General features: G+C 39.0%; 2 protein-coding genes across 2 annotated transcripts; one reads left to right on the top strand and one right to left on the bottom strand.

Annotated features, from left to right (window-relative positions):
• Window positions 1–723: 723 nt before the first annotated feature.
• Window positions 724–14,964, bottom strand: LOC146310020 (adhesion G protein-coupled receptor L2-like). The gene is made up of 22 exons (XM_084744229.1): window positions 14,931–14,964; window positions 11,593–11,961; window positions 11,305–11,436; window positions 11,047–11,193; window positions 10,822–10,947; window positions 8,787–8,930; window positions 8,492–8,638; window positions 8,263–8,409; window positions 8,110–8,147; window positions 7,027–7,107; window positions 6,280–6,309; window positions 6,009–6,177; window positions 5,811–5,924; window positions 4,810–4,985; window positions 4,507–4,710; window positions 4,211–4,414; window positions 3,779–4,020; window positions 3,613–3,679; window positions 2,797–2,888; window positions 1,496–1,655; window positions 1,279–1,344; window positions 724–1,083 (listed from the first exon to the last, which is right to left on the bottom strand). Exons 1-22 carry the CDS (start codon window positions 14,962–14,964, stop codon window positions 1,027–1,029), a joined length of 2,946 nt encoding a protein of 981 aa, XP_084600355.1. The 3' UTR covers window positions 724–1,026.
• A 993-nt stretch (window positions 14,965–15,957) lies between these two features.
• On the top strand, window positions 15,958–23,270 carry gtf2f1 (general transcription factor IIF, polypeptide 1). Its single transcript, XM_084744688.1, has 14 exons — window positions 15,958–16,015; window positions 16,517–16,597; window positions 17,321–17,367; window positions 17,759–17,831; window positions 18,048–18,241; window positions 18,889–19,059; window positions 19,181–19,386; window positions 19,514–19,661; window positions 19,771–19,826; window positions 20,918–21,049; window positions 21,180–21,250; window positions 21,494–21,635; window positions 22,797–22,935; window positions 23,056–23,270. Exons 2-14 carry the CDS (start codon window positions 16,586–16,588, stop codon window positions 23,258–23,260), a joined length of 1,596 nt encoding a protein of 531 aa, XP_084600814.1. The 5' UTR covers window positions 15,958–16,015; window positions 16,517–16,585; the 3' UTR covers window positions 23,261–23,270.
• Window positions 23,271–25,179: the final 1,909 nt, after the last annotated feature.

Here is a 25,179-nt window from a genome sequence, read left to right as displayed (position 1 = left end):
AGAAGTTGCAGAGCAGGCCCACTTACGTTTCTTCCTTCTGCTCCTCATGTCTTTTGTGACAAATTTAAGCAAACTGTTTGTTTTTGCCATGATTTAACATCACAATCTAGCTGGCAGAACAGCTTCTATTCCTCTGTGTGAGTGTTTGAGGACGAGCTATTTGCAATCTGGTATTTGAGACACTGACTGGCACTCAATAAATCTGACCTGTCATCATCATTAGATGGTTAACAAGTAGCAAGAAAAAAATAATTGTTTTATCTTGGTCACATAGGCAGATAATTAAAACAGCATTCATTGACTGCTGTTCACTGGATGATCCAACTAAAAAGGAAGCCTTCTGACTGGGTGGACCTCAGTGTCCAAAGCTGCACACCTGACTTGAGTTATATATTTGCCTTGTCATGAACATCTTAAGATTTTTCTATACATTTTACTGCACAATATATGAGAGATCTAACAGAATATTTCAACTGGGAAAAGTCAGAGTTAACAGAAGTTTATTATGGACTCAAAACAATGAAAAAATGCAGAAAATGTACAAATGAGTTGCATCATGCAAGAACAATCTTAACAGTAAAGTAGGGACTGATTCGTAGTATATGAGTATAGGTTTTGGGTCAACATGATGTTTCACTTGTTGTTTTATTGTCCCAAAAGCTATGTACTTAGTGCATAATTCAGGTTTCTGGATGATGAAACAAGTGGCCTACATAACTAAAGAGAAACAAATGCAATGGACATGGAAAATAATGGCAATAATGATGACTTCAAGGTTTTTGCCTGTTTTTTTTTTTTTGTTTTTTTTCCAATTGAAGTTCATCCACACCAGACAATGATACAGTGAATAATAGCAGATACAGCTACAGCAAACATACATATATACATTTGATGGCCTGTCATCCATAACCACAACAAGAACAATTAATACTATAATGACTAATGGTTCAAAGTGTGAATGGTTGAAAGTAGTGCAAGTTCTTCTCTGTCTTCCGTCACTCTTTTGTCACACTCATTTAATCACCATTAGCCTTCCTGCTCTTCAGCCTTGTCCAAGTCCTCCGAGATTGATGGTGCATCTTTCTGTTGAAATACACTTATCAGTTTTAAACTAAGGAGTGAAATTCATGAGGCATTCGACAAATAATAATTAGAGACGTTTGAAAGAAAACTTTCTACAGATCAGTGAAACACAAGGAGGTATACTAAAATAATTTTGAACAATTCACAATAATTAAAGAAGTTTCTGATGTTGTGAATTTTGATATTAAACCTCACCACAGATCCTCCTTCTCTGTTCTTATTGAAAGAGCAGGTCAGCCATTTGATGTATTCCTCTCTCACCTAGAACACACAATCAATAACATCTCATTTACACGTATGTTGTAATGATACCAAAAAGAAAGATTGCTGTTTTGTCGCTGTTATCGCTTCATGAATTGAAAACAAATCAGAGAGCGGATTAACAAGAGCAGTGTCATCTGCAAGAGTCTACCTCCTTGTTGAGCACACAGTGGACGATGAAGAGGAAGGTTCCCTGCTGGGAGTTAAGAATTATAAACAGGACCTGAAAGAAGAGATTGGTCTGGTACAGACCCAGAATCCAGGTGCAGCCCAGGATGACGAACTGAGCGACGATCTTGAACAAAATCAACCTGTAAAAAAACAATGATTTAATGAGTTTTTATCATAAAAATGTCTAATTATTTAAACATTGATGACTTGTATACAGAAAACTTTAATTATGTTGACACTTCCTCTATCCATTGACCAAATGCACAATGTGCAGAGAAATTTGTCAGTTAATTTCAGCTCAGCCTTCAACCAATCTCATCTATGAAGCCAATGGGCAAACTGAACACTTTGGGCTTGAGTATCACACTCTGCGTCTAGATATTGGTCTTCTTTTCACTCCAGTGCTCAACACCGGAGGCCCCCAGGGCCGTGTGCTCAGCCCCCTCCTGTTCACGCTGTACACCCATAACTGCAATACCCCAAATAGACAAAACTTAATTGTGAAGTTTGTAGATCACACCACCATCATCAGCTGGGTTCAAACAACGAAACTTAGTATCGGGAAGAAATCAACAGTCTAGTCAGAGTGGTGCACAGGAAACAACCTACTGCTCGACGTCAGCAAAACCAAGGAGCTGATTATTGATTTTTGTGGAAACAAGGTGCATATCCGTGTCTACGTCAGTGGAGCTGAGGTGGAGCTGGTGAACAGTTTTAGGTTCCTGGGAATCAACATCACAAGGAACCTGTCATGAACACCACACATCTCCACCCTGGTAAAGACAGCTCTGAATGGCTGTATTTCTTAAGGAAACAGAAGGCATCCTGACTGGAAATATCACAAACTGGCATGGGATGTGCACAACCCAGGACAGAAAAAACTCTACAGCGGGTCATCAAAACAACCCAGAACATCATTGGTACCCATCTACCAAGCATCAGTGATACTGGGAGAGAAAGTGCCAGTGCAGAGCCCAGAGGATACTAAAAGACAACACCACCACCCCTCAGCCATAGCCTGCTCACCCTGCTGCCATCAGGCAGGAGATACAGAAGTATTCATTGCTGCACCACCAAACTGAAGAGCAGCTTCAGACTGTGAGAAATTTGCTCTGTATACTGTTTAAATCTCTTCAGCTAAACTAATCAATCAATCAACGAGGGAACTACACCAAAATCTTGCCAATAAACTTGTTGTATAATTTATATCTTGTAGCTTGTAAATCGGTGTTATATTATTACACTCTATGTACATTATGTATTACTGCTCCTGTTTCATACCTGGTGTCTTTGGATTGAGAAATATCACTTTTCATGTTGGCCAAGGTGGGTCTCAGACTCCACAGAGTTGCACAGAACAAAATCCAGTTCAGCTAAAGAAAAAAGACAGAGAGGCTGAGCTGAGATAGAATAAAATATCAGCATATGAACTCTGAAAAAATGTCAATAATACTTAATAATATATAAAGAAATATGCTTTTGTGAAGAATGAATACACAGAAGCCTGACACAGACGGTGTCAATAGTAGAGAACTTTAGTCCTCTAGAATGTGCTAATGATGTGAGGCGCTTGGATGTAAGACGCAGAGAGTTATGTTTCCTCTTAAGTATGAGTTGAATCCAATTGAAAGTGAACAAATTGTACAACATTGCCTGTGGACGTGTCAACACTCACAAGCTAATGAGAAGCTTGCTCGTTAGCAAACATTGTGTAAATAGGCAACCTTCGACTTTCTTCAACAGTTTATGTAAGTCTGTCTGATTCTGTGCCAAGCAGACCTTATTTTTTGTCTGTAACCTCGGAGGCAACTTACACACAAAATAATAATCTTCTTTACAAACATTAATTCACAGCTAGTAAAGACTACAATTCCTGGCCAAGCACTGCATCACTTTTTTTTTGGAAAAAAAAAAAACAGTATACGGCATCCAGGCAAATTCCACCTTCATTTGCACTGAGTTAACACTTTCAATTTTTGGCTTGTTTTTCAATTAGCAAAAAAATGGTCCAGACAAGTTAAAGTACAGGAACAAACCAGGTTGAATAGATTGTATTTTCATTCGATGTAATGCTAATGGGCTATGCAATATACTCACTCCAAGGATAAAAATCACAGGGCCTGTTAAAGCCCAGTTGAAGCTGCGCTTTGTAGAGAGCCAGCACCTGCAACAGAGTCAAACAAACAATTCTTTCAACCTAGATATAAATCAGACATGCAGGAAAATGTGTGAGAGTGCATGTTTTACTGTTTGTCCTACTCACACCTCTGCCTCAGTAGCTCCATATCCATCAGAATATACCAGCGCTGAAATACCCACAACGACAAATGGAACGCCGTAGCCAATCAGGTAGAGAAGTAGCTTGGGGAGGCCATCTCTCTGGATGACCTGCACCTTGGAGAGCCTCCTGACCAACAGGTGGAGCTGTAGCGCCTCCAGCAGCATCCACACAAAGCTTGCAACAACTAAGAAGTGGAGAAGGCCCGCCATGACTGTGCACGCCAGCTGTGAAGACACATAAGTAACTTGGAAACAATAAAATACTTCCAGAAAGAGCCTCAGCAAAGAATGGTTAGCTTCAGCTGGGTCATACATACACGTCAGAGTTTGAGTCCGGCGTTCACGCTGACCCAAACAAACCACATCAAGGGGGTAAACACTGCCAGGTTTGGTTAGTAGGTCAGTCTTACTGTACCTCATGTTCAACATATTTGTCGTTCCACAGCAGCAGCAGATGGGACAAGGCGAGGCTGAGGCACAGGTGAAGACGGGCTGTGTTGTTGATCTTGGGGTTCCAGCTGCACAGGAGGAAGGTGAAGATGGCCAAACCAAAGAAGAACAATCCAACAATCACACACATACGGTTCAGCCACTCAAGGAAAGGATCATCAGGTGGAGGCTGAGAAGACACAACACAGACTGTGTTCAGGCTGACTTTGGATGTGAGAAACTGTAGTGGAAATTGCACATTCACAAATAAATTTATAATACCTCCCCGATCTGCATGATAACTGCAAATGTTGAGAGATGAGAGCAGCTGCACACTGTGTAGTTTTCATTGGTGTATGCAACCCAACAGCCCTCCACTGACCAACGCATGGTCTTTTCTTCTTTTTCACTTCCTTTTCCCATTCCTGTCTCCTTTGTTTTGACCTCCCAGTACACACAGGTCACCAAACCAGATTCAGGCACTGTCTGATCAAACCAGGGAAACAAAGATATTTTGATATGTTAAAAGACTCCAAGCTGTATGTTATCTAAAAGACATAGATGGAGAAATAAATTGAGATGCACCTTCTTGTGTTGGATGGTAAAGTTGACAGGCTCAGTGAGGTTGGTTTTGTTCATTGAGGGTAAGATTGCAGTAATGACATCTGAGTACATCTCTGTCTTGTTTTCTGTTTCAAAGTATGAATGACTAAGAAGACTCTCCATCCCATTCAGAGTCATGAAGGCAGCTGCTGCAGAACCTGGAAATGTCCACATAGTGGAGGTGATCATTAACATCATTTCCACAGCACAGTGTTTTCAGTTTGTTAATGTATATTTCAGTCTGGCACAGGACACTTGAAGGTGTGTCTTTTAACTTAAAATGAACTTGGCTTGAGTTGAGCAGCTGTAAAACAAACACTTTGTTTCTTATAAAGTCTTCACAATAAATGTCCCTTGTTATTTTGATAATAAAAAGCTTTTAATATGAAGTAGCTAAATCAGGAAATGTTGTGTTTTTATCAGCAGTAACACAACTCATCTCCAGCTGAAAGCAATCATGAAACAGTAAAATACCTGAAGGTAAAAACAACGACACAGGAGAGAAAACTTAAAACCACAAAGATTTAGTTAGAAGCTACAAAAATACTGAGATCTGAACACACAAAGACTTTTAAAAATGTCTTTCTCTATTCTACAGACACACTCTTGTTTAAGGAGGAGAAAGGGAGTTATCGCGGGTTGGCCACAATCAGCGAGACGTCACCACAGCCCACTTGGAGGCAGGTTGGCCTCGCTTTGGCCCTGAGATGGTCCATCTTGGGCATGACTCGGCACAGCTCAACACGCTAAAACTGGCAATGAAAATGCAAATCGGCTTGGCACAGTTTGACTCAGTGCAGCCAAAAGTGACAATGAAAAAGCCCCAAATGGCAACAGAAATTTGTCTGTGCAGGGCAATTTACTTTAGTCAAAAGAATGGAAATCGGTTGCATTGCAAAAGATATGAAGACAAAGTGGCAATATACATATTATATATAGTTTAAGAATCACCATCATCTTCGTAGTTATGAGCTTTTACTCACCATTGTTGTTTTTGGCCAGACTTTCCAGGTTGATCTCCATGATGTTCCCATTGGCTGAGAGAGGAGAGCTTTCTCCATTGCTGCTCTCAGGCCCAATAGTTTCGAGACTTAAATCTAACACAAATTGAAAGTTGATTTTATATCCACCCAGTGGACATAGAGTAAAATCTACAATAAACTAAAATGAGCATCTCTTACCCACTGTTGGATTTTTCACAGTTCTCTTGGTTTTGTTCTGACCTGGCTGCACTATCGCCGACACCAAACGGTCTGAGATATCCAGGATCACACTGCCGGTCTCCCCGGCTCCTTCACTACTTACGCTTGACCTGCTTGACGTGGCACGTGGTCCAACACCTGACACTTCCTGCAAAGATACATACGTGAATAACCGACCTGTCTGATAATGTGAACACAAAGTAGGATTACAGAGACTGCACGGTTGTGTTGTTTATGTAATAACAAGTACCATAGATGCTGAGAAGCTGTTTGCCACAGTCTGTGGAGAAAGCACAAGAAAGAGAAAGAAGGGAACAATTATGTAAATGCTGTGTCATCCACACATAGTTGAATTAATCTCAAGGTTATGTAATTTGCAAAGCTACTGTAACTGAGATCTCAACTATAGAGCTCCTTATCTTACAGTAATGAAACCAGTTACAACTGAAAATCTTAAGCAGTGACAGCCCCCTTCTCAGCTGTTCACTGACTGATTTTAGTGTAACAGCATCCAACTATGTATAACAGCAGAGTCAAATACTGAAAACAGCCCACATAGACAGCTAAGTATGGAACCGCCACAGCTTAATTCCTTCAATTTTAATTGGTTTCATTAAGATAAGGAGCCCTATACTCAAGCACTCAGTTACAGTAGTTTCTTGGATGCAGATCTAGTTTTAAAGATGGATTAATTTGCAGTTCATGTACAACTAGATCTCCACACTTTAATACTGTAACTGAATCCTTGAGTATAGAGCGCTTTATCTTAATGAAGCCAGTTAAATGTCAGTTGAAAGTCCTAAGTCTGGCAGTCTTCTCAGCTGTCCTTATCGACTGTATTCAGTATGAGAGTATTCGACCATGTATAACGGCAGAGTCAAACACTAACCCTCTGCAGAGATCATTACTGCAGCAAGTGATCTATCGTGGAAAGACATACAATTTGCATTTTTAAAAATTTCTTGGAGACGGGCACCACTCTCTGTTTTCTACTCACTGGTTCTGGTAAGGTGATGCCTGCGTTGTCTTTCAGTTGTTGGTCCATGTTTCCAAGAAAAGCTCTCTCTTTTGTCTGTCCCTGCAGCAAATGCACAAATGTAACATCATCTTTAAACTGGAGTGTAGTTCGCAGTGTACAGTATTCAGACTTTGACATATTTTGGCAAATCATATTTATAATGTCCTGTTCTCATTCCCAGGTTGTAGGATACACATTTTTCAGATATCTTGTGCATCTGTATGAGACACACCTGCCTATAATGAAATCTGAATGTAAACCCAACTTCATCACGAGATGTGGTATAAAGAGTGAAAAGGTCAGGACATGGATGAGGTTTGGTGGTTGGATAGGTCAAATTAACATGTGACTTTCATCCAGAAAGCTGCGGTTCATGCCCTGTGTGTAACGAAAAGTCTACTTTATTGAAAATTTTAGGTTACAAACATTACATGCGACATGTGACTTGTGTCACATGACTTACTTCACTTACGTAGCGTGCCTTACATAAAGTAACATACTTATTTTAACCCAAACTACTATCTTTTCTTGAACCTAACCAAACAGATTTGGTGCCTAAACCTAACCAAAGTGTGACCATTTCAGAAAGTACCACATGGTAAAAAGGCTTCCTGGTAGTGTCTCACACAGATGCTAATGTGCATCAATATGAGATGCAAGATCACATTAGATGACCCGGGATGGGAACAAGTTGCGTATCAACACTTTTGCAACATAAAATATCCAAACATTGTCATCTCTGCCAACTTGCATCACAAGTTCAGTGGTTTAGTGAATCTGTTTGCGGTGAGTGGCACAGGCTAGCTGTATTCCCATCTAATATCACTACTGCATGCTAAATGCTGTTGTAGTAATGGTCCCACTGTTGGCAAGCAAGAGATTTCCTGAGGTCCTGAGGTCCACAAGCAGTGAAACCTGATTCTAATAAAAACCTACAACATACTTGTAATTTTTACCAATATACTGTGGATATAATTTCACACTTGTCCTAGTGTTTGCAAAATTGGTTGGTTTCTCAAACTGTTCTTTCCTTGACAGTGTCACTTTTCTGTTAATATTTACCTCTGATGGTTTTATTTCATCTAAAATTTCCTGGAGACCTGTTCAGTCAGTGTAGAAGAAAATGACAAGAAAAACACTAGTCACTGAGCACATAATAATATTGCCATGTACTGCATACTGTATATACTGGAACCAATTGGATGGTAAGCTCACTTTTACAAAATGAGACCCCCAGATCCCACATGATTCCAGTCGAAGGGTAGAATCCATCAGGACAAGAACAATAGAGGGTCCCGGGTACATTAGTACACACAGTTTGTTTACCACATATACCAGGAGTCTCACTGCACTCGTCTATATCTGCAGAGAGAGAAAACACACAGTAATAAAAGACATGATAGTAAAATCAAAAGTCACACGAGTAGTGAACAAGTTAACACACCTGTGCATGGATTAGCAATGCTGGCTATCACGTCTGGGCTGTTCAACTGATAACCAGGGAAGCAGGTGCAAATGTAAGATCCGATTGAATTTGTGCAGTTGGAATTAGGACCACAGATGGCAGCATCTTCAGCACACTCATCAACATCTGCCAAAGACAGGATACACGCATTAAACAATAAACCCAGGCAGCTTTGTGTATGACCCTCGACAACAAGAGAAGTTGCTACTTTCCATCTGCTCCTAGATGCCAAAAAAAAAAACATCTTGCATCTGAAAAACACTAGCTCAAATACCAATACAGATGTTCGTCTCGCTAGGATCCTGGTCTGGTTGAGTTGGTGTGTACCCCACTTGACATGCACAGGTGTGAGCTCCAGGTGTGTTGGTGCAATTGGAGTCAGGACCACAGATGGTGGAGTTGAAACACTCATCGATATCTGAAGAACAATTGACACAATTGCTTTGAAATTGCGAATAAACAAAAATAAATTAAAAATGAATAAAAGCAATGAAGTATGAGTCTAACAACAAATATCTGTGACTGCACTTTAACTATTTTTCTCCTTTAATCTGTTATTTTGGCAGCTGTATTGCTGAAATGTGCATCATGCATGTAAAAAATACACTTAGGCATTGGAAAAGGAAGCGTGGATTTTGGATTAAAAAGCATTGAATCCTGAAGCGATCAACAGTGTGCACACGGCAGCTTTTAACACCCGGCTGGATGTACTGCTGTGGACCACCCCAGGAGGAGGGGAGGAGTGCGGGGACAAGAGCTGTGCTAACCCAGCTTGGATTTAAGGCTGCTCCCGGCTAATGCCCAGTCAGTGAAATTAAGAAGACGAAACAAGAATTAGGCTGGGCAAGGAATGGGACATTTTGGTCAAAAAAGGGGGGAAAAATCTGTCTGGAGCTGCAACTATTAAATTATCTCTTTTCCCTGAAGACTATTTTTTCTGGCAGCCGTAGCTTATGGAGACTCAAGAAGACAAGCTACCATCACAATTTAGAGGAAAAAGACACCGAGCCATAGACACAGTCTTTGATATTTTAGTTGATGAAATATTAACACTTTTTTGAAATTTAGTGTACAACATACTGCAATAGATTTTTGAGTTTTGTGCCTAACTCAAACTTCTGCAAACATTCTGCTGACCTTCAGTCGAGATAATTTACTATTCTTCTTTAGATTAATTTATAGTAAAAGTTAAAGTTAGAGAAAGTCAAAATTTGGTCACAGTTAACCGTGAACCTGATTTGTTACTAATTTGTTGCCTTGAAATTAAATGGTTTACGCTATCATTTTTTAAAGACAACATATTGAGGGTTCTGAGATTCAAATATTTAAATTTATCTAAAGAAAGAGTAAATTATCTCAACAAAAGATCAGTAGTTGGTAAAACTGTTTCAAAACTAAAGAATTTGACGTGGGCTCATAGCTGATGTACTATGTATGTAGTATGTTGGCTTGAAATTTTGAGCTGCCTCAACTTTTTCATAGACCTACAACAATGAAACATGAAAAATATTTTAAAAATATAATGTTATTCATTTCCATATCATTTTTTGCCAAAGCCACAGGGAGCCACTGGAGAGGAGCTGAAAAGCCGCATGTGGCTCTGGAGCCTCAGGTTGCAGACCCCTGGTCTAGACAGACAGACCATACTCCAAACTTGCAGGACACAACACTCTGGACTCCAGTAGGACGAGGGTAGGAGGACTCTGTCTGTTTGTAAATTACCGTGTATCATCCTTTTTATTTGTACCTGATTCTGAATTTAATTATGTGAATTGCATGTGTGTAGCATGAAGGAACTACAACCTTCATTTTATTATGACACTGTCTTATGATCATAATAGATTACCTTGATACCTTACTCAAATAATGTTAGTTTCTCTACAAATTAAAGAACCAGTCTGATCATGATGAGGGGTCATTGCATGGAGGTAACCTGAGTCTTGTTCTTGAGTGTTGATGCATTGTGACACTAACTGCTGGGCATCTCAGTTCAACTAATTCAATGAAGCCTGTCAGGCAGACATTCATTTTACAGTGACTGGGTTTGTCTGTCACCTCCGTCCAGCTGAGAAAGCCAAATCTGCCTAAAAGCTGAAGGATATTTGCATGCCAGTTACCTTATGATAATTTTATTGCATAGCGATAACAACTCGGTGAAACACCTTCACAAATGCAATACATTAATTTATGTTTTCTTCAATAAAAAAAATAACTACCAAGTTTTGAGCATGGAATTAATGTTTTGACAAATTTTCCAGCAAATAATTCCAAACACAGCATTTAAGAACTTAATTTAACAGTAAACAGACCTTGGCAATGAGGAATTGCATCCGGCTCAATGTAGTAGCCTTTATTGCACACACACTTGTAACTTCCTGGGTTGTTGTAGCAGGTCCCTTGATCACCACAGACATTGTCAAGGCATTCGTCAATATCTATGAAGAGCAAATGACAACAGAGTCATATCAACCTCTGAGCACGTTTCACAGTCTGCATAAATACAGAGATGTTAGTTGTTTTTTTTTAAATGGTACCTAAGCATGGGTTGGACTTTCCAGCTAGTAATGCTGGATCAGTTGCATTGAATCCATCCAAACAGGTACAGACGTATGATCCGATGTTGTTAGTACAATTGGAGTCTGGACCACAAATCCCAGCAGTCCTCTGGCACTCATCTATGTCTGGCAAGCAATGTTACAAACAGGAGTTTCAGGTGGGAAAACATAGACCTTAATTATGCATGAAGCATCTTAATGTACCTCCAACAATTCAGGGGAAATAAATGTACTCACCAACACAACCGTATGAATCTGGAGTGGGCAGGTGTGTAGGAGGTATTTCATACCCTCTAACACAGATACAGCCGCCAGTTTGAGAACACCTAGCAAGTGGTCCGCAGGAATTTGATGTACAATTAAAATGATCTAAACAGAGATAGCATACACACAAACAATTTTCTTGAAAAGATAAACACAAGTTTCTGTATCTGCAGTTAGCAGCGCATCATGAAGTGAGACATAGTGGAGTATGACTACAGTAAAGTATAAAAGAAAGGATGGTAATGAGTAATCATTCCTTACAGGTTGGATAACCCAAAGTGCTGTGTGGGTGATGTGATGATTTGTATACGTAGAATCCTCCAGGACACAGGGCTACTTGCATTGTAATAGCATAATAATTGCACCCTCCAGCATCAGCATATGCATTTCCTTGTGATGGAGTTTTAGATTCAGTTGTTGGATAGGTAAATGAAAAATGAATGGGGTATCTGAAACCACCAATGGGGCCTGAATGGCAGCCTCTAACCATTCTGTCTCCACCAATCCCTGTGAAGCGAAACCACTTCGCAGCAAGATGTGCATCATCCTTTGAGTAGCCAGGAAAGGTACCTGATCTAAACAAATAGTTGCGCCACGGTTCAGTTACGTTTATGTATCCATCACAAGAGCCTGCATGCAACAGAAAAGTGTATTATATGTCAATTATAAAGAACAAAAATTCATGTTAACCAGAATCTATGTCTGATGGACGTCGTGCATACCAGGAGGAAAAACACAGTGGCCAAGGATGAAGAGTGAACCTATAAAGCACAAAAAGACAAAAAGAAGAAAAGTGTCTGTTGTTTAAAAAATATACTTCTGAAGATAATGCATACATTAAATGTGCATAGCCACCCACTTTTAATTATATATTTTAAAAAAAAGTATTTACATATGCTGTAAAAATGGAAAAAGGTGACAAAAGTTAGTGTTGAGAGACGTTTTCAAAAAGTATTCCAACCAATAATCTTTTATTGAGATCATTTACATTTCTTCATTAGAAAGAAAATATTTAATATTTATATTTTCAATTAAAACCATTTAATTTTTAGGCACCCAAATAATGACAAACAGGGTTCACAACTCACTATGGCCAATTTAAAAAACAAAACAAAACAAAACATTGTTTTTGAGTTTATAAAACTCAAAGATTACAGTTTATCTAACAAAGTAAAGTAAATTATCTCAAATTTTAGGTAGGATTATAGGCTGGTAAAACTCTTTTTTTAGTGTATTAGTTTGAGATGGGCTCTAAACTCAAAAATCTATTGCAGTGAGCTGACGTGAAATTTTGTGTTTGCTCAACCGTTTTTATCGTGTCATCTAAAAAAATGATTACATGTAAATGCCAGCTACATATAACAGCATTTATTACAATGTTAATATTTTGTGGATGAAAATGCTCAGATTTCAGTTCGCATTTTTTACAGCATTTATTTAAAAACTGTGCCACCATGTTTTTAAAAAATAATATTATTTCATTTGCCTCAAACATGAAAAGGAACATGTATCCTAATTTTCACTCTAGATGCAGATCTGAATTCAGATGCAGATTAAAATAATTGTAATGCCTTACCAGGGTTATACTATGCAGATCTATACTCTTAATTATTCTAATTTAGCATAATAATTCATTTTCACATATTATCAACTATATGAAACATGAATTAACTCACCAAGGAGAAGTAAAAAGACACAGCAGTTCATCATGTCAGAGTCAAGGTCCACTAAACACCAGTTGCCACTGTTTAAGCTGTGGACACGTACACTTTTAAATTTGCCCACGATTAAAAAACTGTTTTTTTAAGGTCTGACACCAATGCAAAACATGATGCAAATTCAGTATCTTGTGATGCAAAAGACTCAAGTCAAGACATGAGGAGAGAATAGAGCTCTGAGTGGTTTACTGCAGTATATTTACATGACTGTGTATCTGTTTATGAGAATCACCCCAGACAATATTCTTCATATGCTAAAAGTATGAAGAACAACACTTTGTCATTTGATTAGCATGGATAGAAAGACCTACTTAGCACCTTAACTATTCTTTCAGGCCAGCAGATGTTCTGTATAATCGTGATTATTTATAATGACCGTACGGGATTTAGTTGCATCTAGAGGTGAGGATGCAGACTGCAACCACATGACTACCCCTTGACTCATGTTCCCCTTTAAGCGTCTGAGAGAAGCTATGGTGGACCAAAAAAACATGGAAGGGCCTATCTAAAGCCAGTGTTTTGGTCTGGGTTACTGCAGAAACATGGTGGTGCAACATGGCAGCCATGGAGGAGGACCCACTAATTATACCCTAATGAAAACATACTTATTTTATTAACATTATATTACATTTCTGCCAATAGATCCCTTAAATCTTACATACTGGTCCTTTAATACATCAGATAGATGTATTTATGTTTTTGAAGTTTTATTTTGGCTTAAAGCAACGTCATAATGCAGAGCCATATGCAGAATTAAGTAGTTTTTGGGGGGTACTTGTACTTTTTTTGAGTATATTTTACTCTGTTTAATCTACTTAGTTGCTTTTAAAATCATAATTGAGTACTGAGTATAATTTTAATTAATGTCCAGACACTTTCATCTGCATTTTTGTAGCCATGAGGCCATCTGATCACAAACCGGCCACTGAAGACCAGGACAGAACAAAAAAACAGCAGCAGGCACAGGTTTGAAAAGTTGACCACTGAGAATTGAACAGATTAAAAATGTAATAATTGCTACTTAATTGAGAGTGTAGAACTGGCAACAATTGTCCCTCATTTGACATTGTTTTGCTCAGCAGAGCCATTTCTTGAAAAAGGACATTTCAGCAAAAATGATGAAAATGTGAAAAACAATTTTTTAAAACATGTTTTGTTTCTTATTAATTATTAATGGTTAACTTATTAGTTGATCATTAGCATTTTCAACTATTGGTTAAGGAAAATGCACAAAATTAACAACCCTAGTTGGGAGTAATTTATACCAAAGATTTGGAGAAACAGAAACCTCTTTTCATTTAGAGCTGCTATTGATAATGCATTAAACATAAATGGCTAACACTAGTGCTATTACTTATAATTAAATATTAGTTTTGTAATATAACAGTACTTCTTCTTGAGTACAGATTTTCAGTACTCTTTCCACTAATGAACATATGTGAGGTGATGTGGGAAAACATTAAACAATATTGGACAGGAGAGAAAACTGTATTTTGACTCTAAAACATACTTGGACCAAAATTTCATTGTTCAGATTTGAATATATAAGGAACAATACCGTGAAGCCACAGAATGATCTAAAAATCATTTAAAAAATCAAAACCATAAACATAAAATGTGAAATGTGTGGCTGTTGAGGAAAGTAGGCATGCTTCTGTCTGAATTACCATGGCTTGGATACTTCATGAATACTTTTATTTAAGTTCATGTAGAGCATCAGATCGGATTGAAAAGTGTTTTTACCACTCCTTTGCTATTTCACTGTTGATATAAAGGGGTTTTGTTTGGACTAACCAGCTGTCACGTGTCAGTGTGTCACTGTTCGCTGAGCTGAGGTTAAACAAGCCTTAAACATCTCAGGAGAGAAAGTGCGTGCCTCACCTGTCAGGACATTTGTCTTGTAAAACTGTAGCATGGTGGTGCATCTAAGGCCATATGTAAAGGACTTACAAATCCCTACAAATACAAATGGAGGGGAAAAAACACTTTTTAAGGAAGAATAATTGTAGCCAACAAGTTTAATGTCATAATGTCAAACATCTTGCTTTCTTGATCCTGTTTACTTCAATTATTTCAACACAAATCCAGTGTAAATTCTGCAGTAAGATAATGACTGATACAAACAAAAAATAATTATTTAAAAGGATAGTTTCTTCGAAATATATTATTTTGAGATCGGTTGTAGCTCTCCCCATGTAATTATGTAATTAAAATGTATGGATTGAATGGATTCATTAATTAAATGAGTTGCAAAATTATATTACATATTACAGGATACCAAAAACACAGAGGAGAATGTGATGTGTTTAAAAAACATATTTCAAACTGCTCATTTCAGTGGACAGTTATTGACATGTATCTCTTCACTTCTTGCAAATCACACATAGAATAATGATGCACCGAAAAAGGTGCTGGCAGCAACATTTGAACACTGACGGCTTAAATTAATTCACATTAAAATAAATGACCATTTTTAATATCTTTCAGTCCCAGACGGTGGCCACAAGAGGGCGGTAGAAACTCACCATTCACGGTTAATAAGTGCTGTGACACCAGGGTGGCAGAATCATAAGCTTTAATGCCATCTAGTGGTCACAGGCTGGACTTGCAACTCGTGCCATTCGTAAAAGCAGTGCCAGTGGAGCCATTACAACATACTGATACTTCCGGAGATTCCTTTCAAAATAAAAGCTAAATATGACAGCACTGTAACGCTTCCAATGAATACTTTCAAAATACAGTCATCAGACTATGGCAATTAGAAAAAAACAAATAGTTATGAAATATATTATGGTTTCATTCTCACAATGATGAAATTTTTCCGTCAGAAGAGTAAAACTGGCTTAAAAGCAGGACCCGAGCCCACAAGGAAAGATAGGCGGAAGGGGGGGCGGGGGGCTGCTAGGAACCATTATTGCTAACCTACGTTTCCCGTCGACTATGTTATCTAACGGAACAAAAAGGAGGTAGGAGTGCGCGCACCGGGAAACAAACCAAGATATTTCATACAGTTTCATATATTCTCTATTTAATGTCTTAATGTTGTAACCTTTTCTGTATATAAGGATATAAGCGCCACGTAAGTTTGAGGCATAGTAATCGTTAGCACGAGCTACAGACTGTAGCTAATGCGGCTCGATAAATGTGTTGCTACTGTTTATGTTAGCACCAGGTGCTAACATAAACTAACTATTAAACTCTTGTGACAAAGCCAAAGACATTATCAGTTCTTACGTTGTGTTTACTGTCGATATAATTCACTGCTAGTTTTCTTTCATGGGAACGGGACACCATTGTCCTCTATTAACCAAATATGCTAACTAAGCTAACATAACACCAACACTCTGTGGGCTGCTGGCTTTGGATAGACTTGCACTTGTTAACAACTGTTACTAATGAATTAGTGCTTTTGATTTTCATTTGACCTGGTTAAGATTGTTTTTAATGCAACTCTTCTTCTTTGATAGTCTACCCAACTAACTGTTAGCCTGAAGCAGCTGTTGATGTGGTGAGAAAATCCTGACAGACGACCAACCATGACTTCACTGGTAAGTTTACACGCTTTTCTCAAGTACAAAAGTCTGGTGTTGGTCTTTTGCATGTTCACTGCTGTATAATTGACAAGCTAGCCTTTATATGTCATTGTACACACAGCGTTGTTTTTCACAACAAGACTTATATGTATATATCATGAACATCCACTCCTTTTAAAAGACATTAATGATTGTTTCTAATTTATAAACACACACAAACTCATTCTGTGAACATTTGGTATTAATTTTTGCTATGTAAAGTGAATAAACATGAAACAGACAGTGTGCAGAATCACACAGGTCAAAACAAAAAGAGATGTCCCACACCAGAATGAAAGTTTTAAAGAAGAGCATGGTTGTAGTGTTGTTGTTGGCTTGTGAAAAGCTGGTGTTTCAACTTATCACGTTTCCTTCTTCTTTGATGACATATCATGATTGTGATTTATTACAGTAAATATATTACATATTTCTCCTTTAAGTAAAAGTTCACCTTTCAGTCCCTTGGGAGTCAGACACGGTCTGTAATGTGAATATTCAAAATGCATCACATGTTTTTAATAACAGCTGATGATCTTCACTCCTGGGTAGCATTAAAACTTGTTCAGTCTCACCAAAGCAGAGGGATTTTACATCATGTTTCATCTCATTAAACTGTATATATTTCAAATTACATTACAGATGAGATTTAGAGCTTAGACTGAGTCATCTAAATCAAATCCTCTGAATCTGTTCTTACAGGGGAGCAGCAGTTCCTCTGCCACAGAATACACTGTGCGAGTCCCTAAGTAAGTAACATGGCCTGACATGCAAATATCCATATGCCAGTTCTGCCAATCTGCCATTACAAATACAAATTAATTTTTTGAACTGCATGAATTGTTTACACTGTAAGTGAATGTAGTTGTTGTCTGTTTATATTATATGTATTGTTACTATTTTTTATATTTCCTCTTCTATATTTTTCTTGTTATTTATTCCTTAATTAATGTTTTTTGATTGATGCTTCTTTCTATTTTGTAATCCACTTTGCCACTGTAAAACTGTAAATTTCCCCACCGTGAGACTAATAAAGGATTCTTGTATGTCAGCTTTAGTAAGTTGGTTACTATTCCTCTGACCCTGAATAGGAATAAGCAGGTTAAGGTAATGACTTTTGTTTGCATTTCTGTTCCATAGAAACACCAGCAAGAAGTACAACATCATGGCTTTCAATGCAGGAGACAGAGTCAACTGTTCAACCTGGACACAGGTGGGCTTCATGTCTGTGTGCTGATGTATACTTTGAGCTGCACTCGCTAGTTGGTAGAGCACAGAGTGAGTTCTGAGATGAGCAGTGTGATTATGCTAAAAATTACACAGAGAGAAAGTCTGGGATGTTTAAAGTTTGCCTGTGAATATTACAATACAGGCTTGTTTCATCTTAATTTCTTGGAGTACATCTCCCTCTGTCCCTCTCCCTTCCCAGGCTCGTATGGAAAGAGACATGAGTGCTCGGCGGATATATGGCGAGGAAGAGACGCCGGAAGGCGCAGCTGGTAGTGAGTTTGGCAAAAAACAGCGTGAGGAAGCACGACGGAAGAAGTTTGGCATCGTGACCCGTGAGTTCAAAGTGGAGGACCAGCCCTGGATTCTCAAGGTCAACGGCAAGGCTGGCAAGAGGTGGGGAGAAAGACACTCCTTTACACTTGACTTCACTCTCATTTTCACTAAAATATCTGCATATACATACTTAGAATGTCATTTAAACTGACATCGGGGCTCGAGACAAACCTTTTTTCCACTACCATCCCGGAAACATACTAAAAAGACAATTAATCCATCCAGAAGTGAATCGTTCCAAAATCAAAATGTTGTTTATTTGTTTTATTGTAATCTGTATTTGTTAGTGGCATAATAAAAACACAATTTAAAAAGTGAGAAAATAATTACGTTTTGTTTCTTTTTTGTTTTTTTTGCTTTTTGTTTTTTAGACATAACTGCTGTTATGTTATGTCTAATTGTTTTACAATTGTTTTACAACAGCCACAAACGCATTTCCTGCCGTCCCTGGGATGACATGACGTTGTTAGTCTTGAGCCTTGTTGTCAGTCAATAACTTGGAATCTGTAGATGATTATCAGCAGGAAAGATAAAAGTTGTAACATTTTAAAAGCCCTTGAGTGGCAAAATACATATATTCATACAGTACCAACATTTGTGAAAATAAAGAAATAATTGTTACATTATCTCCAAGACTGTGTATGCAGGCATGATGGGGGTTTTCAATAGAGTTGCTCTCTTCCCATGTCTGTGTATGTGTGTGTCAGGTTCAAAGGTCAAAAGAAAGGCGGTGTTACAGAAAATGCATCCTACTACATCTTCACACAATGTCCTGACGGAGCCTTTGAGGCTTTCCCCGTACATGGCTGGTACAACTTCACACCTCTGGCCAAGCACCGAACTCTCACCGCCGAGGAGGCTGAGGAGGAGTGGGGCAGGTGAGAGAGGGGAGGAGCTGGGAGGGATGAATATAAAAAAAAAAAAACAGCAAGTACATAGTTTACCCAGCTTGTGCAGCTGTGTCAAACACTTTCTCAGACATCCTCCGTCCTTTTACAGAAGGAACAAGGTGGTGAATCACTTCAGCATCATGCTTCAGAGACGTTTCCGGGAGAAGGAGCATGGTGAGGATGAGGAAGATGAGGGCGAGAAATCTGGGAAGAAGAAAAAGAAAGCGGGCGGGAGAGGCGGCGACCTGCGAATTCATGACCTGGAAGACGACCTGGAGATGAGCAGCGATGACAGTGACAGCAGCATGGGGGACGGTAAGGAGAGAGAAACCGGATGGGACTAAATGTTGTGAAACAGTGGTGAAAAGACGTCATAAGCCTGCATGTTAGCGACCACATCATCATGTGATTTTCTTTTTCTGCTCTTCTCTTTTTTGGACAGATGGAGAGAGCAAGTCGAAGGCAAAGAAGGACACAGGGAAAGGAAAAGGCAAAAAGAAGAGGAAGAAGAGCAATGAAGAGGCCTTGGAGGACAGTGACGACGGCGACTATGAGGGTCTAGAAGTGGATTATATGTCGGATGAAAGCAGGTCAGATCCATTGCATTGTTGCACACAAAAACACACTCTACAATCAGTGATTTGTTTTTTGTTTGTGTTTCTTCTTTTATTACTATGTCATTTTGTTTTCCAAAACCAGTTCAGAAGAAGAGCCAGAAAAGGGAAAACCCAGTAAAGGAGAGGACCTGCCTAAAGGTTAGTCCATCTGCAGGTGAACATAACTGATCTGTTATCAAAACCATACTTTTTATGGCTGTGTTCATCTACACAGTGAAGAAACAAGGTTGCACAGACGCTGTGACAATTGGATAATTTAACTTTTTTCAACCCATATACAGTTGTTATTTAAAAGACTAAAAATCTGGAGGCACCATAAAAATATTTATTTAATTTTGGGCTGCTACTAATGATTATTTTCACTGAATCTGTCCATCATTTTCTTGATTAAGCGATTAGTTGTTTGGTCCATAAAATGGTGAAAATTATCAATCAGTGTTTCCCAAAGCCCAAAATGTCCCAAAATGTCTTGTTGTGGCCACACCCAAAGATATTAAGGTCACTGTCAGAGAAGAGTAAAGAAACCAGAAAAATATTCACATTGAAAAAGCTGAAATCAGTGGATTCAGACTTACTAACTCAGAATGACTAAATGATTAAATTGATTAATCGTTGCAGCTCTAATTCAATATGTTAACAGACTATACTATGAGTACAGGTAAAACCTGTTAGTGTACTTCCTCTTTTGGCAGATATTTGAAAGTGGACTTTTGTCCAACTTTGTGTGTAGAAGTAATTGATTTGTTTGAGTTACAGTACCTACCTACAATAATCTGACAGTCATATAGCAGCATAATGGCACACACAGTCAGACTGTAACATACATGTTACCAGTTTGATTTTAAATCCATTTATTTACATAATAAACTTCTTGCGACTTGTACTTAGATGTCAAATATGGTGTGAGAAATCTATTGTTGTGGAATTTTAAAATGGAAAATGTGTAGGAAACCTGTACTACTAAATTAGAAAATATATATACATATATATACTATAATGCACAATCACTGGGCTAGTAATAAATTGCACATTTGGGAGGAATTTCATGTTTGTGCCCATAATCTTGGTCCAGTATGTGTATGTGTGTCCTGACATTATGGACACATAACTGCCAGTCTCAGCAGACTTGTAAGTATTTTGGTGCATTTCAATGTTTTTGACTTACTGGCTTCACTGAAAGAATGACCAATACTTTGATTGTTTGCTTCACAAATATTTGTCCTTCACAGGGATTGATGAGGCGTCTGAAAGTGAGGAAGAGAGCGAGGAGGAGAAGCAGAACGATGAGGAAGCAAAAGAGGAGGAAGAAGACGAGGAGGGAAAGAAAACCCCAGTCCAAGTGGAGAAGAAGAAGAAGAAAGGTAGGAACCTCATGGAGAGAGATGACTATTTGACAGTGTACATAATTGAATGAGGTCTTAATCAACATGAGCAGCATCACATGATTCTCCCGCCTGTTTAGCTTGAGCTGTGTGGATTTGTGTGTCACAGACAGCAGCGGAGAGTCGGACAGCTCAGATGACAGTGACATTGAGGGAGAGACGGCCTCTGCTCTGTTCATGGTGATTAGTTTGTGTGTGGCTGAATATATGGATATTTATTCTTTAGCCAATAATGTAGTTCTAACACAACTCTTGTAAAATGATGACTGGGTCATTACTGTGCAGCGAATTCTGTTCATCAGCAGAGCTCTTAAATTTAAGTTTTAGCAGCTATTTTATTTTGGCAGTGAATGTGTGAGTGGTTCTATATTTCCGTTTTTGCGGTGGTTGTCTCAAACACCTCTCTTTCCTTCCCTCTCTCAGAAGAAGCGCACACCTCCTAAACGTGCAGGTGGGCGTGGCTCCGCAGGCAGCTCAAGGACCGGCAGTCGCCCCGGGACGCCATCCATAGACTCTGCCTCCACCTCCAATACACTCCGTGCTGCTGCCAGCAAGCTAGAGCAAGGTGTTTACTCCTACTCCACAATGCAAATACACACACCCCATGAAAACTTGCATGCTTTAATGTATTTATGTGACACTTTCGAACATGCACGCTTACGCCATGCTACAAAAAGTTTAACTGACAGCGTTTCAATCATACTGGGATCTTCATCAGGTCAGAATGTTTGAGCAGTGGAAACCTCAGGTGTTGTTACTGGTGTAAATGTGCAGGTGTTATCTAGTTTCTGATAGCTTTGCACCTATGTGATGTGGACATAATTCCTCTCTAAACTTTCAAACATGGCCATTAGGGCTGGGTATTGTTGAGAAGTTTTCGATACGATACCTTGATTTCGATGTTGGTTACTAAACCCTAGTTTTTTTCAGTACCAATTTTATGAAACTCCAATTCAACAAAAAGAAAATATCATTACACATTATAGTAGAATCACTCAGTTCAAAGGAGGAATCTGTTCAAAGACCTGCAAGCCACTGGAGAAATTGTTTTTACTCTGCACACTTTAGTCAACCTGGATAACTGGACAATAATAAAGAAATTGAAGGAATATCTGTGCAGTATTAAATTATATATAAATCAAAATAAATGTCAAAAGGAACATTAATAACGAACAGTAGTCTGCCTAATCCATAGAACAAGAAGGGAATGAAGGGGCGATCATTGGTCTGTAAGCAACACCATGTGAGCCATCAGAAACGTTCTCCGCCTTGGATCCAGTCCCATGGTGACGAGGAGAGGATGTGTTGGGGCTTCCATCTGAATGGTCATTTAGGCGAACTGACTCACCAAAGAGCTAGCAGGCTAGCTGCACTGGCTAGTTAATAAGCAGCACTTAGTTCACCAAGTTACCCGTGCAGATCATTGGTGTAGATAAGTAGCTGATGGTACAAAAACAAACAATGATCCCCCACGCTGTCATATGTAATCCGCACGCCTCTACAACATGTCACGTTAATAGACAGAGAATCACCAGGATTATTAGATCTTGGCACAAGAAAAATCTGTTACCAGATGATGAAGTGGTTTTCAGCCCTCAACAGGATCAAAGCAATTTGTTCAGTGCCAGAAAAGTATCAGAATTCAGTGCCCAGCTCTAATGGACTTCAGCTGAAACTTGAAGTTTCTTTTGTTTTTCCTTTCCCATTAAATCTCTCCTTTCCGCAGGTAAGAGACAGAATCAGGGTCCTGGCACTGACTCACCAGCTGCCAAAAGGCTGAAGATGGAACCCAGCAGTCAGAGCCCTGTTCCCTCTGGGAAGAGTACACCTCAGCCCCCATCAGGCAAATCCACTCCTAGCTCAAGGTACTTTATTACCAGTCTTCCTTCATGCTTCAAAGAAATATTTATTTAGAGATTATTTTGAAAGCACAAAATATATCAGTTTATAAAAATCTAAATGAATCTACTACATTTACTCCACAGTGATGTGCAGCTAACAGAGGAGGCGGTCCGGCGGTACCTGATCCGCAAACCGATGACCACCAAAGACCTGCTGAAGAAGTTCCAGACAAAGCGCACAGGTTTGAGCAGCGAGCAGACGGTCAACGTGCTGGCACAGATCCTGAAGCGCCTCAATCCGGAGCGCAAGAACGTGAACGACAAAATGCACTTCTACCTCACCGAATAACCGAGGGATGGAGTGGCGTCGGCGGGGAGGAAGGAGAAGCTGAAAATTAAACTGTCCAGGTGACAAAGGTTTTGTGTCCAGTATATGTTGTGCGATGCTACAGGAACAGAGGCTGAAACTGTCTTCACAGGTGGTATTCACCGAAAAGTATTTTGCTAAGAATATTGAATTTGGTTTTTACAGTCGGAGATCTCACAGGAAATGACAGACACTTGATAATACCGAGCTCATTTTCTGTATGGTTTCTCTCCATGTGTGAACAGTTTAAACACACTACAAGGAGTCAGTAACCATTTAGAAGATTAGCTATTTCTGTATGGTTATTCTAAATGCCCTTGCAGTCAGATAAAAAGATTTATGGCACGCAGACTAGATGAGCCTGTGTTTACATTTTCCCCGGCCAAGTTACATTAGCTGGCTGCAACGAAGTGGGAGAAGATTGTTCTTTGTTTTTGACATTATATTTTGTGGTTAGAGTGGTGAAAACAGTATTGCTTCAATACACAGGGGCCTCTGAAGTCAAAATCATATGAAAGCTCCTTGTGTTAGCTTTGACTTAGAGCTTGATAAATAAAAAAAAAAGTCTTTAACTTGTTTTTCTTAGGTAGGAATTTTTCTAATAAAATTTAAGATCTTCCACTGTGTAAGGATTTTCTTTTTTTTTTTTTTTTGCCCCCCCCCCCCCCCCCCAATCCCATCTGGTACACAGTTTTTTGATGCCTCCTCCATGCCAGTGGCAGCCGTTGCTGTTTTGTTTTTGGGTTGTCAGTCCGTCCCATTATAATGGATGTGATATCTCAAGAACGCCTTGATGGAATTTCTTCAAACTCTGCTCAAATGATTACCCGATTAGATTTTGGAGGCCTGAAATCAAGGTCACTGTCCCATTCTCATGACTGCGATATCTCCAGAACACTTAGGCAGAATTTCTATAAATTTAGTACAAAGGAACTGATAAGAATTTGGACATCAAAGGTCAAGTTCACTGTGACCTCACAAAACAGGTTTTTGGCCATAACAGAAGAATTTATGACAAAAATTCTGACAAAATTTCACACGTCTAATACAATAAAATGATGAAGTAATGACATTTTATATCCACAAGGTCAAAGGTCAACTTCACTGTTAGGGATGCAGCGATTAACCAATTTTACTATTAACCGTGCTTTAAAACGTCACGGTTAATTAATCCCAGAGGCTCCATTACACCAAGTTTTCCCATTCGCAAAAAACGGACTCTATGCTGTTACATTATTTTCAGCACAACCTGCACAGAATGAAAACAAAGTTTCACCAGAGGTGCAGCTGCTTACAGTGCGGTGCGAAGCTTTGTTTCCACCAAAGAAAAGAGTGAAGTCGGCAGTGTGGGAGCATGTCGGATACACCAAGAATGACCAGGGAGTCATTCAAGACGACGGATCATCCGTCTGCAAAACCTGCTGAAAAAAAGTTGCGGCTAATGGGTCAGACTTGATGCAGCATTTGCGGGATCACCACCCAGCTTTACACGCCAAAGAAAAGGTAACACATAATAAATGAGTTAAATTACGTTAATGGCAAGTCACTTAATGAAACGCTGAGTAGGTAGGGAGTTAAATATAAACGTGTCACTTACAGTCAGTGGCGTAGCGGTGAGAGTTGAGCTTTAAGTTCAGCATAAACAAACAGCAGCAAAGCAGCTCGTTTTTCTATGGAAGATAAAAGTTTTCCTCTCAAGGACTTCAGTCAGTGACCATTTAACATTACAGGTTGTTTCTTCCTGTCTGTGTTGAGTAAACTCTATGCATTGTGGGTTAATATACCAGGTGTCAAACACTAACATAACATCAGGAGCCTGTAGACTTCCAGCACTCTACCATGGGATCTAATTAATTGTATTTCAGTTATTATTAATACAGCATAAGCGATGTTTTCAATTT

Source organism: Lutjanus erythropterus, chromosome 19 (genome assembly GCF_056507025.1).
Source record: "Lutjanus erythropterus isolate fLutEry1 chromosome 19, fLutEry1.hap2, whole genome shotgun sequence".
NCBI lineage: Eukaryota > Metazoa > Chordata > Actinopteri > Lutjaniformes > Lutjanidae > Lutjanus > Lutjanus erythropterus.
The sequence above is the reverse complement of the archived record's forward strand: the minus strand, read 5'-3'. Positions and strand labels throughout refer to the sequence as shown.

What these genes read in the sequence shown, in the direction of transcription:
- LOC146310020 (XM_084744229.1), bottom strand. Translation starts at nt 14,964, where the DNA reads ATGCTACAGTTTTACAAGACAAATGTCCTGACAG. An exon ending in AAAGTCCAACCCATGCTTAG is followed by an intron (nt 10,948 to 11,046) that starts GTACCATTTAAA and finishes TGCTCTTCATAG; the next exon opens with ATATTGACGAATGCCTTGAC. An exon ending in ACAGAGAAGGAGGATCTGTG is followed by an intron (nt 1,084 to 1,278) that starts GTGAGGTTTAAT and finishes GTATTTCAACAG; the next exon opens with AAAGATGCACCATCAATCTC.
- gtf2f1 (XM_084744688.1), top strand. An exon ending in TACACTGTGCGAGTCCCTAA is followed by an intron (nt 17,368 to 17,758) that starts GTAAGTAACATG and finishes TCTGTTCCATAG; the next exon opens with AAACACCAGCAAGAAGTACA. An exon ending in AACGGCAAGGCTGGCAAGAG is followed by an intron (nt 18,242 to 18,888) that starts GTGGGGAGAAAG and finishes TGTGTGTGTCAG; the next exon opens with GTTCAAAGGTCAAAAGAAAG.